This window comes from Xiphophorus couchianus, chromosome 12, assembly GCF_001444195.1.
Source record: "Xiphophorus couchianus chromosome 12, X_couchianus-1.0, whole genome shotgun sequence".
Lineage (NCBI taxonomy): Eukaryota > Metazoa > Chordata > Actinopteri > Cyprinodontiformes > Poeciliidae > Xiphophorus > Xiphophorus couchianus.
This window is the reverse complement of record NC_040239.1, coordinates 19,018,068-19,033,839: the sequence shown is the minus strand read 5'-3', so window position 1 is coordinate 19,033,839 and position 15,772 is coordinate 19,018,068. Positions and strand designations below refer to the sequence as shown.

The 15,772-nt window shown below is 37.4% G+C and overlaps 1 protein-coding gene across 8 annotated transcripts in view; it reads left to right on the top strand.

The window, feature by feature from the left end:
* Window positions 1-10,095: 10,095 nt before the first annotated feature.
* Window positions 10,096-15,772, top strand: part of edil3a (EGF-like repeats and discoidin I-like domains 3a) — a 133,165-nt gene continuing 127,488 nt past the window's right edge. For 2 of the 8 annotated variants that reach the window (XM_028033499.1, XM_028033496.1), the window contains exons 1-2: window positions 10,096-10,258; window positions 10,406-10,492. In XM_028033499.1, coding sequence (XP_027889300.1) covers window positions 10,429-10,492 — 64 coding nt within the window. In that variant the 5' untranslated portion in view covers window positions 10,096-10,258; window positions 10,406-10,428. Of the gene's footprint in view, window positions 10,493-15,772 lie in introns of all 8 variants that reach the window. The other 6 variants (XM_028033497.1, XM_028033495.1, XM_028033493.1 and 3 more) reach the window with 5 other exon arrangements.

Genomic DNA, 15,772 nt, shown 5'->3' with positions numbered 1-15,772 from the left:
TTTTTCTTTGTCTTGTGATATTACATAAAATTATAATGAGCAAATCTGAAACAAGTTTAAAGAGGAGCAGTATATCATAAAATATGCCAAGCAGTAGTACTTGTGGGTGTTTTAATATATATACTGAATCAGTGATAGTCATGTTCATAGTAGAGCTTGCAGGCAGGATTTAATGTCAAATCCCAATAACACATTAAAAAACCCTTTGCCCCATGCAGAAAAAAAAAACAACAACTTATTGATTTGTATACAGATACAGCCCTATTTGGTGGTTTGTGTTTATTGCAGCAATCTGGTCTGAACAATACAAGGTAGAACACTCATTAAATTAAATCATCATTCTCAAAAATGAACATGCATTTTCTGTCCTCACCTTTAACACTGTTACAGCTCTTTTATCATTTTGGAATCTGTTTACAAAAGCCTTAAAGCTATGCTGTGAATGAATTTTGTTACATGTATTCTGTACTCAAACATAGCAAAATTACAAAAGGATAAGCCAAACAGTGTAGATGTTTCAGAGCTACATAATGCCAAAATATAGCATAATGTAACATAACACACTACAGTCTCTTATCAAATTTTTAGGTTTATGTTTGCTTTCAAAACTGTCCAGATGTGGGCTTCACAAAACCTTTGAAGGTAAGCTATTGTATCTGACACTAAGCTTTCAACAACAGATTCTTTGATTCCTGTAAGTTAACTCTGTCAGTAGACTGAGATACGTGGTATTTAGAGGCCTGGTCAATGCCTTGTTCGTCAAGGATATATAGTAAACTATCTATTCTTAGATAGTTTAGTATAAAGGGTTACATTATGCTAGTTTAGTGATTCTTTTCAAGGTCCTACATTTTTACAGTTGCATTCAATATATTTAAATATTATGAAAAAAAAAATTTCCATAATATTTGTACACAATAAAAAGAGTAATTATACAAAACTAATACTATGTTTTCAAGCCTTTATTGTAAATTGTGATGGTTTGCTGCTCACAGCTAATGAAAACCTGACATTTAAAATTAGAATATTATACATACAAATAAAATACAATCAAGCTTTCACAATAGAAAAAGATGAGATTAGAGAAAAGTATCTTTAAAACCTGCTTAAAAGTCATTATTCTCAAAAGGTGCTTTTAATCTGACAAACAAGTCTCTTGTTCTTGTACATTCAGTTTGATTGGACATTGAAGTTGTTTCTCCCGTTGCTGCCCAGGCACCAAACACAAGTTCATTATGCATTTTCCTTCATATTATGTTTTAAGAACTGCCAAATATTTTCTGCTAATTGATATAAATGGTCATAAGATTTAGATCATGACTGGAAAATGGGATACCAAATTCAAATAATTGAATTGAGCTTCCTCTGTAAGCTAGTCTTATCTTGGTAGACCAATATAGGTTAACATACTTTCTGGTTTACCTCAAAATGAAGGGTTTTTTCCACTGGAAAGAAACTTCTGAGCAGACCCAGATGGCACTCAAGAGAATTTTACACCATACTGGCCTGGGAATAATTCAACATACCACAATGAGATAGGAAATGTCCCTGGGGAGAGCAATGTCTGGGTTTTCCTCCTTTGCACGCTGTTTTAAAATATAAAAATCACGGTAGATTAAGTCAATCCATGTTAAAGCTCTTCTGGTTCAAGTCTACTCTGCATCCTCAGAATTTGAACCAAACATGGAGAACCAGCAAGCAGTTCTATGGTCCTCTCATCTTGATTAAACTTCCAGAAGACTCAAAAAAGCTGAAAGAATGAGTTCCTTTGAATCAAGGCTTGAAACCACTTTGCTTAAAATTGCCTTTGATTAATATTAACTGAACGACCATTAAATTAGTCTATGTTCCAGCTTTCAATTACTTTCCTTACTATGCCACTGCAGTATAATGTTTTTTGCCAAATATTTCATCATGTAAAGCATTTTGAATTGCCTTGTTGTGATGTGCTACACAAATAAACTTGCCCTGCCCTCCATAAAACAAGCTCCATAAAACAAGCTCCACAAAAATAGCCAGTTTAATGGCAACTCCTAAGTTGTAAATTAGACACCAACTTCAGAGTCAGCAGCCATAAAAGCAATATTTTTCACACATAATTATCACAACAACTATATTTGTTTACAGTTTTATAGTGGGCACGCCACAATAAGGCACACATTCTTAGTCACGGAACATGTGGGTAAGAAATAGAAAACGCCTTCAAGGCAGAAGTGACAAAACCATCTAACCTGGGTGCCCTGTTAAGAAAGCCACTCCATCCACATCAACACCCTTCATCAACTGTTTGACATTGTACAAAATATTTTTTTTCTTCAAACAGGAAAAATTGTTTACCATCATGATTTTTTTTTTTTTTTTTTTTCAGTAATCAAAAATTTTCTGAGCCACCTCACCCATTTCAACACCCTTCATCAACTGTCTGACCTAGTGGCATGTCTACTTACATGCCAATAGGTGAACACTGACAGAAGCAGAGGTTTTACTACAACAGTATTAAGGATTTACAGTAAGAAAAACCCCCAAAATAATCACTACTAATTAAACATAGGTTTGCATCCATTGTTGGCTGAGTCATTTAAGGTAAGGTCATTTTATTTACATAGCACATGTTCAGCAGCAAGGCAATTTAAAGTGCTTTACATGAATTTAAAGGAAATACAACAAAATAACAAACCAAGGGAAAGAGCAAAAGAAGAAAAAGAATCTAATAATGTTGATTCAAACATTATCAGTTTATACATTAGTATAAACTAGATACTCATGTCTGTGTATTAAGCCTGCAATAAGGTAACCTGTCCAGGATGTACCCTGTATATTCCTTGATGGCATCTTGGATAAGCTCCATTGTCCACCTCACTCCTGAAGAAGACAAAGAGAAAACATCAACTTCCTGCTTTATAATTTTGGAGGTTTTCAGTAAAGTTCAGTATTGTATTTATTTAGATTTAGATTTTGTGTGCAGTGTCAGGTAAAGTAATTCATTCAATAGAAGCTGATACGTGTCACTGTATTATGCATGCAGCAGAAAATGAGAAAATCACTGTAGAGCAGAACATTAGAATAACATATCTGACTCTCCTACAAACCCAGTCACATATTATGATTTCTAGCAATTTATTCCATCTGAAACAATGTTTTCTGGGTCCGGAGAATTGGGACAGAGCCTTTGACAAACATTGATACTCTGTAGACTTTTTAGTGGAAGAGGATGGAACAAACAATAAAGCTGTTATGGGATGGTCACACTATGGAAATTGTTCTTTGGACAGCATCTTAAACTCTAAGAGGTAGCAGAAAGATCTTTTGTGTTTCTTTTGCTATGTACACAATTATTTATTATGATTTATGATTAGAATTTAGATTTGTATAACCTGAATAACATTTTAAAATAAAGCTGCTTCTCTGATTTTCAGTACGAATATGTTCACATGAATATCATGCTTTTATTCTGAATATCACAGTGATGGGTTCTAACACAATGAAATTGTATTACTAATGAAGCTCTAATGTTAGTATTCAATGTGTTTGCTTCAGGAAAAGCACAATCCTAAGTGGAATGCCAAAGAGAGAAAAACATGAGCTGATGCCAGCTCTATCCGTCACCTGGGACTAACAGAAAACAGAAGAGAGAAACGAACAAGGCTGGTAGGGCAACATAACTCTGCTTGGTGTCCCAATGCTCTGAACGGAGGGAAGAAGAAGATACAAAGCAATATTCTCTTTGGAATTAATTCACTGTCTCTTCTCCAAGAGCATCTAATTTAGTGTTGCTTGCCTTCCTTTCTGGATCAACATACCCCTTGCTCTCTGTCTCCTTCATCGTCTTCATCTGTCTCCTTTAGTATCTTGGGTTCTACTGCTCTATGACGTCCTTTCCCTGTTTCCACCACTGCATTACTATCTTTCACTCTGTTCCTGTGGTGTTCATTAGGACATCTGTTGGAGCCATAGAGACAAAGAGAGAGACACTATGAGAAGAAGCAGGAGATGTGTGAAGTAACAGAAGGTGTGAGTAGAAATGGACTTGTTAGAAGGAAAGGGGATGGGAAGGAAGAGGGAACATACTGTTGGAAAGCGTTTCCTACTAATAAGCCTAATAAAAGACCGTCCTAATTAAATCCTGAGGAGTGTGTAGATTTCAAGGCAACATTGCATGGAAAGCCTTTATTCTCCAATTTGGTTTCAATCCAACGTCAATTCATTTTTTTTTTCTAAATGGTGCTAAAATCTTTTTTTATGTGGATAAAAGAATTAAATGTTTTGTTCTTCACAAAGTGAGAATTATTGCAAGGCAGGATGGATTTGCCACTCCTATTCCAACTCAAACTTTTACCAGAAATTAAAACATAACTTGCAATAAAAACAGCAGTAAATGAGTCAATGAGAAGGTCACTGTGATTTTCAGACTGTTGCTCATCCTAAATGCTTCCCTGTGGTCCAAATGAGGATGGATGTGGGAAAAGAGGGTCCAAATCTCTGCCTTTCACAAAAGCCAGAGGAGACACAAGGGTAGAAGAGGCAAAAATGAGCTCAAAATAGAACTAATTGTAACTGGGATTTACAGATCCCAGTAACAGCTTCTGCATTTGCTGTGTAAGGTGACAATGAGGGAGGAAGTTAAGGGGCTTTTTCTCAGCCTCACCAGCTTTGATGCCATTGGCTAGTTTTCTTTGATCCTTTTTCTCCATTTCTCAACTGTTTTTCTCTTTGTTGTAGGCTCGTTGTAAACTAATGAGGTACTTTGTTTCAGTTTCATGATTATCATGCACACTTATATTATGCTTTCCTTTCAACAGCTGGTTTCCAAACCAGATCCGGACTACTTCATTGGCAAAACATGACATTTTAATATATATCTTCATATAGTGCCTTGTGACAGGAATCACACTCCCTGAACTTTTTTACTACAGCAACACAGTTCAATGTATTTGTTGGAGATATGTGGCCAGCTGTCCATAACAGTAAATTCTAAAGTATTTCAATGTAGCTCTTGCAGAATCTTTAGGGTTGCTGTACTGATAGAAGGTGAGTTTCCAGCACAACCTCTAGTGTTTTGCAGCCTTTAACAGTTTTCCTCTACTTTCTTTACCTATATTCCCAAAAGCTCTGACCAACTTCCCAGTCCCTCCTGAGTCCCAATCCCATGATGCTCCTACAAATGTATGATGTATTGAGGATACTGTGCAATTTCAACATGTTTGTTCTGTCCCCTAAATAAAGTCATATGCTGCCATGTAACTTGCAAGCAGTTTTCATTTGGAGGACATTTTAATATATCTATATTTATTTGCATTTTCATTCTCAGTATTAATAGTCCACAGTAATTTTATTTTTCCTTTCGTAGAAATTGTCAGCTCCAATCAGAATCATGTTGCAGGGAGACACAGGAAATGGAAACAGTGGTGGGTGGTGTTTTGGTTGTAGGAATTTCATTAACATGATATTAAACTTGAGTATACCTTCCTCATATGATTTATTAGTCTCCGCCAACTGCGTAGCTCTTTATCTACATTAAATCCTGAGACACTTGATGTGTTAAATGATTCATGATGATGAGCTTGGACACACCTCAAGGTCAGACTGATAACATCAGGATGTTGGATGATGACATCAGATTAAAGGAGACATTATATATCCTTAGTTTAAGAGTTGACATACTTTCTTCAGATCCTGTTAAAGACAACAGGTGTTCGCAACATTTACAGGTGGTACTGTAGACTTACAGTACCACCTGTAAATGTTTCTTTAAAGTCTGTTTCAGGGCACAGATTGATAAACGTTTTTCTATTATGTAGTTTTATAAGCTGCATAATGGAAAAACAAGAAAGTTGGTTTTGAATATTCACTTTTGTTGACCAAAGTTGTATGGAGAGTTATTTAAGGCAGAGGTCAGAGGTAGATCATAAGTGGACTTAAAAATGAATAGGCCTAACAATAATTTTCTAAAATATGAAGCTGAAGTTAAAATGAACTAAAATCTGTCTGAATGACATTTTCTTTATCAAACCAGGCCATGAACAAAGAAACACATTTCAGTTCTGTTCAGTCAAGTCTTTGTGTCCAAATCCATCTAACAACCAATAACATACAATTGGGTTCACAAGAAGAATTTCTAATTTATTGATGATAGAAAACGATTATTTTTAATTTGTGGCCAGTGATTACATTTGCTTATTTTAATCAAGAATGTCAAGTCATTCCCAAGCCCAGTGTCCTTAAAGTTCATCAAGTTCTCTATGCTTTTGTTGCTTGCCTACCTCCAAAACATCAACAATCCACCGTAGTGTTTCTAAGTCAGAATAGTTTACTTTTCATCATAGGTCTAGTTGACTACTCTCCAATCATAACATTTATGGTTGTGACTAGAATTGTAGAAGGTACTTCAGAAGCTGTTTGGTAAAGTAATCATTTTTTCTGCCGTTGCAATCATGTAGTTTTTTTTTTTATCTTAGAGTGGCTACTTAATGTTTGTTTTACATTGTCTTTTTGTTTTGAAAATTGAAAGTACCCTCACCAAACAACTAAATGGCACATAGGCAGCTGTGATATGCTGTATTTTCTGGTTGCTCGGATTTTATGCAATAATCTTTCTGCCTCCCACTGCAGAGTTGGAGACACAGTTCAGTTTGTCATGATCCTGGGGTGTTTGGGTTTTGTGGATTCGCCTGTGTTTGTATTTTGATTATTATTTATTCACACAGGTTTTTGCTTAATGTTTTTTTTTGTTTGTTTGTTTGTGAGGAACATTGTGATCCATATGTCTGTAATGTAGGGGCTGCACAGTGGCGCAGTTGGTAGCACTGTTGCCTTGCAGCGAGAAGGTCCTGGGTTCGATTCCCGGCCGGGGTCTTTCTGCATGGAGTTTGCATGTTCTCCCTGTGCATGCGTGGGTTCTCTCCGGGTACTCCGGCTTCCTCCCACAGTCCAAAAAAACATGACTGTCAGGTCAATTGGTTTCTCTAAATTCTCCCTAGGTGTGAGTGTGTGTGTGAATGGTTGTTTGTCCTGTATGTCTCTGTGTTGCCCTGCGACAGACTGGCGACCTGTCCGGGGTGTACCCCGCCTCTCGCCCGGAATGTAGCTGGAGATAGGCACCAGCAACCCTCCCGACCCCATTAGGGACAAGGGTGAACGGAAAATGGATGGATGGATGGATGTCTGTAATGTAGTTAGCTAGAATAACATCATTGTTGACCAATGTCTCACACTCCATGCATGAATCTGTTGTTCAACTGGAAAGTTGCATCAGTCACTTCTGCATCCTAGGTACACAAAGGCGCATTACTGTGGATCCTTGCTGATGTAATGACCATCACTGCTCTCAATAAGATCAATAAGTCTTTGTAACTCTGCTATTTGCAGTTTTCTCATCAAGTAACATTGCTGCTCTTATTTACACATCTTTGTTGTTTGAAGAGTGTTTACTTCCTGTAAATAGTCTGTTATTGTTTTTTTCTCTTTTTGCACTTATGTTCACACGTCTTGTGCATTTCTCTTCTCTAAATTAAGTCGGCTGCACATGACATTTAATTGGTATGTTATGTTTTAATAATTTCTAGGTATCATTGTCATTAAATGTGTCCTTATTGTACAGTCTTCTATGCTTTTTTTTTAGCATATGAAAAAGCATATGCTAAAAATGTGCTTTATTTTTAACATATTCTAAAAACACGTGAATTTGAATGTCCTCAAATACCTTAAGTTACTGCCCTGAAAAACAGTGGTATTGTAAAATGTAAAATTGTAAAATGAGAATGCAAGCAAATTCACTGTGAGAATATGCTGGCATTATCTTTAACCACTACTGACTTTTTTGGTGTGTATCATCTGATGGCACAAAAGACAAGCACAGTCAATTACATCTCTATTGTTCTATGATCTGTTATATAGCTGGCAAAGCTTCCTCTCCACCACAGAGCCACAGATAACATGTGGCTTTGTCAAGCTGGTATTCATTGTGACTCCTCAGTGTTTTGACACTTTGACTGGGATCCAAACAAACATGTTAAAACATTGATCGAGGCAGTGGTAGACAATTATCTCCTACATGCTGTTAGGCACAATGACAACACAGGTAATATTTTTTTGTAAAGAGTCAGGGGTCTTTAATGACACAAGGACAGCATTTCCAGTAAAGCCATCTGTCTAACAGCAGGATAAAATGGTAAAAAAATATTGATAGTAAATATTGATTTTTCTTTTAATCTATTTCTTGCTACAACTGTCCACATTATTATTACTACTAGTGTGTAGGAGTATTCCTGCCTGTTTTGCAGAGACAGAAGAACCAAGCTGCAGCCAACATCAGGTTGCTAACTGTGAATAAACACTTTTTTCTGACAACACTTCTTCAAAGAAATCAAATTATCACTTTCTATAGTTAGCATCAATGTGTTACTGCTGGCTAGCTCAGTCAGAGACCTTGTAAAGGATCCAAGCATCCACTATTCAAGTGAGCTGTGATGTGCTACCTTTTTATTCCTTAAATATACTTGCTAAGTTATTTGGCTGACAGATCAATTTAGATTTTAAACTGAAAACTGCGAGGTGTGATATATTGCTCAAGGGCACTTGAACATTAAACTGCATTGTAGTGGTTCTAGGGGGATTGCTGCCGTATTAGATACCAAACTAGAAGTTTACTTAGGAAACTCTGTCTTCCCCAGTCAGGATTCTGACTCCATTGGCCAATGTTGCTATATTTCTGACTCACAACTATAATGTCCAACTCAGAATATCTGACTTTAGATTAAAAAGTAATTTTTTTTTTTTGATCAATCAATTACTTTATGTTTACAAGAGCACTATTAAAATTTCAGTGTTCTGTACCTACAGGGCTTAATAAATGTTCTGATCACATCGACTAATATTTATGTCCATTGATTAAAGAATAGAGCAACATTCCATGAAGGGCTGTGAATAAACTGAACAGAAGAAATTTGATGCGTTTGGAGTTTCCTGCAGCTGAAGATATGTCCATTCACACCTGGATAGAGTGTGATGGGACAGCAGAGCCTAAATATTTTTATTTAATGAGTGGATGCACCTTTTGTGAGTTTAAGTAACAACTCTTAGAAATCTGTGTGCAGAATTTATAGATTCATAAGGCAGGGTTGGGTCACAGTCGAGCCTCGGTGTTTTTAGAGTGGCATTTTTTCCTAGATTTAACTAAGATTGACAGTTTCATCCCCATGTCAAACTGTGCTTCAGCACCCACGTTGACCCTGATGTGCTCAGTGATGTGTGACTGTGGCAAAGAAAGTGTTACATATGTGCCAAGCAGAGCTATGCAGCACCCTCTGTATTTATTGACTGAAAATGTGCTATAAAATAACCCTTTCACTTCATAAACATAATCTCATACTGCAAAAATAATAAAAGCCTCACCTTTAACTTATGTTATTTTTATTTGTTTATTATGGATAAACATCTATTATTGGTAGATGGTAGATGTGGAAAAAATGTGTTCATGTAATGATTAGGAATTGTTTAAGATACTGCGGTCCATTAATATTGGTTTTAAACAGAGCAAAAAATATTACTATCTGAAAGTCATGAGTGAACTGTAGACTCAAGTGACCAGGAAATGTTTTATTCCAATTTCTTGATGTCCAACTTTTATTAACCTTTATGAATTGTAGCCCTAGTTTTCTATTATAACCTGATTGAAGTGTAACTTGGTGCTCTTCTGCCACTGTAACCCATCTATTCCAAAGTTCCTTATTGTGCATTCAAAGGTGGCTTTTGATTCCAAACACCATGCCTGTAACAGGAGGTTCTTTGAGATGTTTTTGCCTTTTATTGTCTGTGACCTCTGGCGTTATGTTATTTTCTTCCATTTTTTCCCCCAGAGGTCGTCCAGAGCACCATTAATGAAGAAAAAAACAACAAAAAAACATCACTACAATCTTTACAACAAATTACAACAAAAATGCACGGTTTAAAAACCTTCGTTAGACTATTTATTTATTTCTATTGCAGAGTTTAGATACAGGAGTTAACATTATTTTCCATATTCGAACCTTCATCGGATTTTATTTTGTAGATGCAGATCGGAAGTAGCGACTCTCACGACACCCGAGGGCTTGACGGCAGATGTCCGGGAGCGCGGAGCGCACACGTCGCTCTCTTCACTACATCGCACCACTGCGGTAGGATCGGGGTGGCATCAGCAGAGGAGCAGACGGCAGGTAGCCAACACAGTTCACTTGTTCCTGCTCCGCGCAACCCCAGAGGCGACTTTATCACTTAGGAGGTACTTTCCCTTGAAAGGACATACTACAGCTGCATCTCCCAGGTTTGTCCCTGCAGCCTGGCGAGAGCGGGGGAAGGAGAAGTTTTGATCGTGTGATTTGTGTGTGTGTGTTTTTTTTTTTAACCACAATCCCTGTAACCTTGGAAGACTCACCTGATTGCTGTGCGAGGATGGGACCGCTACTCCCTTTCATCGTGTTGTGTTTGAGCGCCGCTGTCCCACACCGTGTGAAAGGTGAGTGGGAGAGTGAAGCTGTCATTATCTCATTTTGCGTTATTTTGAGTCGAAGTAAGAGACTGTGTGCAAAATATATTAAAAGTGCTGAGAATTGTAGTCAAAGAGAAGAAGATGCACGAAACGTTATGTGGGTCTGTATTGTTTGCAGCACCCTGTTGTGTTAATATGTATACACGTTCACGACCCATTAGTTAATGGGGTTACATGTGTTTCTAGGACACTTTTGATGCAGTCAGAAGGATGAAAACATTTCTTTATCCATGGATATTTTTACTAGAGGGATGCTTACCGCGTTAGGCGCACATAGTTCATATAAAAATGGGTATTTCTGCGCTCCCTTCTCGAAATGTGCATCAGCTGCTTGTCTGGATAAAATATGCTGAGCGGTCAGGTTTAACTGCCTCTACTAGACGATCACCCCCTTCTCCTTAACAAGCTGGTTTCTGAGAAAATGAAGACAGATAAATAAAAGAAAAAATGTTGTTAGTGGAACAGAGAAACTACCAAAATGAGAATAAATTGCTCCTTCCTTGGTTGCTGCAATGTTATTGACCAGGATGACATCACGAAAAGGTCAATTAGGCACTTTACATCTAACCTGGAGTTTTAGCATTAACAGCCAGACTATCTTCCCTACAGAGGAAATTGCTTCGTGCTTACAGATTGACCTATACACTTTAATATCCATTACAAATCAATCCACATCCTCTTCTTCTTTTAAGCTTTCCGTTCTTTGGATGTTGGGAATGTTTAGGCTTTTGCCTGCCTTAATGTTGTTCATGGTCAGCACAAAAGCAGTATACCTGTGGGATAGTATGTGAAGAAAACAGTCTGCAGTTGCGCTAATGGAAGTGGGTCATGCCATCCTCCTTGTCTCTATCCATTTAACGACACACTTGCCTCAGGAGTCACACATGTCAGGCAGACCTCGGTCTCTAAACAAGGAGTCTGCCTCGAGCAGACTTTCTAAGGCTCCCTGAGCCACGGTGTCAACTCAGTGTCAACCGTTGCAAAACATAATACTCCCTTGTAGACTGGCATAATGAGTCTGGAGGAGAAGAACAGAGCTCTGGTGCTTTGGGTCGACTTCTTCCAAGGCTCGGAGAGTTAAAAATATACCTTGGCGGTACCTTAATTAATCCCAGTAAAAATGTTTGACATTATGAAGTGAAATTCATCTAACTAGCTATGAGCTAGAATGAGATTATCACAGTATGATAACCTTGAGTAAAAACACCAAGGTTTCCTGATGTTTAGACAAAAAATGTTTTGCATTATTGTTTCTTTTTAAAACAGAAAATCAACTATTTTTCATACAGCTGCTAAAATATTGCAACATATGTAGCATTCTGTTGGAAGCAAACCTTTGAAAAAATGGATGTTTTCAGGAAATGAACGTCTGATCAAAGTTACATGCTCTGTTTAATCATTTTAATCGGAAATCTAGCAATGACGCCTGAGAATTATTAATTAAGTTACACTAGGAAACAAAAATGTCTAAAAATGGAGATGTAATGATTCAAGGCTATCTTCTTGGGTCATAAGTCTACAATCTGCCACTTTACAGACATTCAGCACTTAGTTTGGCATCTGCAGTTTCAAATGTAGACAAAGCAAGTTTAATTGTATCATTTCTTCACTAGGAAATTCAAAGTGCTTTATAAGATAAAGGGTAAAGGTTTTTCTCACAACTCAGTTTTTTAGGGAGTTCGTTTTAGAACTTAATGTTACCTCCTGCTGTTTTGAGGCAGCCCTGATACAACCAAGTAAAAAGATCTCTGAATACCAGAGGTGTCTAGATAACTGGCGAGAAATCTGGATTGTATTCACTGCTGATGCTCTTGGCTTTTAGTCCAATACTCAGCACTCAAAATCACTTGATAAGATTCACTTCTTTCATTTCCATGCTTGTGTTTTATGCAACCACGTACATTTCCAGTTGACCAAATTTGTCTTTCTTGAAAGCAAAGATGTAGAAGTTGTGCCTTTGCTCGCTGGTCAGTGGAGGAGGGGCACCATTGTTTTAAGCCGTTATACTGATCAGGTTTAAAGAATAAACAAAAATCAATCTGGCATCTCAGTAAAAAATGGTAAAACAAAAGTCTATGATCTGCTGATGTATGTATGTCCAAGGAATGTACATGATACAAGATTAAATATCCTTGAAGGCAACATTTCCTGTAACATCAGATGGAGTCCCAGAGATACAGAAACCCTATGTAGATCGAGGAAACGTTGCACTTATCCGCAGTCATTACTCAATGATAGCTGGTGCCTTCAGAGATAGCCCAAAAAACAAACACTATTGGTGATGTCACACAGTGCCACTGAAATAAATTGATGTGCCAGAAACATTGCCCCCCCAGGTAAAAACAGACTGCATTGTTCCAAGACTGTGCGCAATACATCACATCGTCTGGTCCTGGTGCTGACTCTCACACATTGTTTGGTATTCTGCCTGTCAAGCTTGGACAAAGCACAGGGTTGCACTCAGTGTGTGGAAATATAAGATGCTCTCCTCTCTGTACAAAGACCTAATGGAATTTTTTGTATTTTTGCTTCAGGTCGTATTGTAATAATGTACAATTGATGGCTTTTAGGCAAATGGTAAGCCATCTTGATTAGCAGCGTAATTGTCCACATTCAACAAATTATGATTAACGGTAATGTTGCTGCTTTGTTTTGGTCAATGGATTCCCTCTGAAACAGACAAACATTTTCACAATCAGTCATAGAAATGTCATTGCTAGAATATTAAATAACTTCTTTCAGCTTAAGTCTGGATGGATTTTCAAATTCAGTTTAGTTCAAAACTACTTTATTAATCCAAGGGTGAAATTAAATGTTATAATTCACATGATCCAAGTTTCTTCAAAAAGTTGTTTTAAACACTGATGACCTTTGGGTAGAGATGACCTCATGTAGAGTTCTCTATTACTACAGATCTCAAGAAGCCTCTGACTGAAGACACTGTCGTTGTATCAGTCTGATGAAGAGGATTCTGTAATGCTCATTTTATGAAGAATCTTTCTTTGTACACTAATCTCCAGACGTTCGATGGCAACCTGCTTGTAGGAGTAGGAGAGCCTTGAAAAAGATTGGTTTGACATCTTGGCACCTACCAAATACTGCCACTGTGAGTTGTTACGTGGGAGAAAATAAGGCTTTATTTTTAATGTGTGCTTTATGCTGCCAATGTCCATCCATCCATCCACCCATTAAGCTGAGTTCAGCTAATAGGAATCTGATCTACATGTTTTGTTTGTTGGATTATGTTTTTTCATCGTGACAGAACAAAACATTGCAAGCATTTCTGCAGTTAAGAACTTAAACCATCTAAACATCTCCTGTTCTTTCCTACCACCAGCTGCGAACCTGACATCAAAATATTTAAACTTGTTGTATGAGGCAGAGACTGACTCTTGACCCAGAGGTTGTAGTACACTTCTATTCAACTGAGAACCATGGCCTCAGGATTAAGCTGAACAAATAGGATTAATGCTAATTATGTTTGCCAAATAATTACTAGTTGTTGTACTTAACAATTCATATTCTGCACTTCCCTGAACAGAGAGATATGACTTTGTTTACTATTTAATTGCTAATTCTTGAATACATATACATCTAATAGGAATTTATCTGAAACCTCGTTAAATTTCTTGGCCTGTGCAAGTTCTGGCTGAACTTTGGATAACGACTTGCAAACCCTGTCCAATATGCCCTTCATCCTGGTTTTAGATGCAACAATCTTCAATTATGGAATAAAGGTCAGGACTTTGTCAGATCACCATCCCTGATAACCGCAGGAATCAATGTGACTCAGTAGATGCCATCCTGTGCATAAGAAAAATTCTCCATAGGAAACTGTGATGCACTGACATTGGCTTAAATTATTTTGGGATATATTTGTGGAACTTAATTGGGCTATTCATCGTCCATTCACATGTTCCTTAATCCCCTTAATATTTGACGGAGAGGTCATTTCTCTCTTATGGTGACAAGTTAATGGATAAAGTGCTACTTATGTCGTGATGTAGTCAGACCTCTGCTGTCCTGCCTACATTTCATGCTCGACTTAATAGGAGGGCACTAGGGGGACGGTTATAGGGGATTCAAGGACACTCAGGCGAAGAACTTTAATAAAGGTATGGCACGAAGGTGGCAGTGTTGGTTGGAATATATTCTTTAAATCAACACAGCTTCATGTTAGATTTTGGAATGAATCTAAATAGGTATGTGAATATTTTTGCTGTATGTTTTTATCTTATTTAACCTCCAGTAATTGAGTAAGCACGTGACTATTCCACAGTCTCTTTTGAAATGCTATGCTGGGCTTCAGGCTCATTTCTCGCTTTTTAAGGTAACTTGCAGCTTATCAGTTCCACGTTTGTACATCAGACAATGGAAAAAGGAGAAATGTTTAAACTCCTCTCATGGAAAAATAGGCTTATAGGCAGTAAAAATAGCTTCTTTTCATGCACAACTCTTCTTGTTTTTTCTCCCCTTTCAAATCATTATCTGCTCTTATTCACACGAGTCTGGAAACATTGATTGTAAAACCGCTCAGACATGTTAAAAGTATCATTTACTGATAGCAGCAGGCAGCATTATAATGGTGGGTTTAAGCTGTGATTTTATTTTTTTCTCCCCAGCATTATATTAAAGCCGGTGTCAAAATTCAAACCGTGGCTCTGCCAGGAAAAAGAGGACCCCTGAAAATAGTAAAAAAGATTATATGAGTGCTCTTTTTGTAGTGTCAGTTCATGTTGAGTGTACATTAGTTGTTCTGCTAAGAACATGGAGCAGCCTATCATCTCATAGCTCAAGCTTTCATAAGACCGCACACTGGTTTTAAGTAATCCCACTGGGTCGTGATAAATGACTCAACTGTGAGAAGGCTCACAGTGTGTGTTTAGCAGAAAAAGAAAAAGAAAACAGATAAGTTTTATATAGCCCTGTCTGAAATATATGCACTGTGGAAATCTTTGTGTGTGGCTTTGCTTGCTCAAATAAAATATCCAGATTGTAAATACCAACAATCCAGATTAGTTTGAGTTTAGTGGACAACAGTCATACTTGTTTGTTAAAGCCTAAATACAAAGTAAAGTACCCAGAGCTGACCGGACAGAAGCATTAGTATCCACATAAGAAGAAATATCAATAGAAACAGAAATACCTTTTATTACCCCACAATGGGGACATGTCTGACAATGGGGAAATGTCTGCTCAGATATCAGTATCCTCCCCTTCATAAGCTAAGTTGCAGTTTTTTAACTA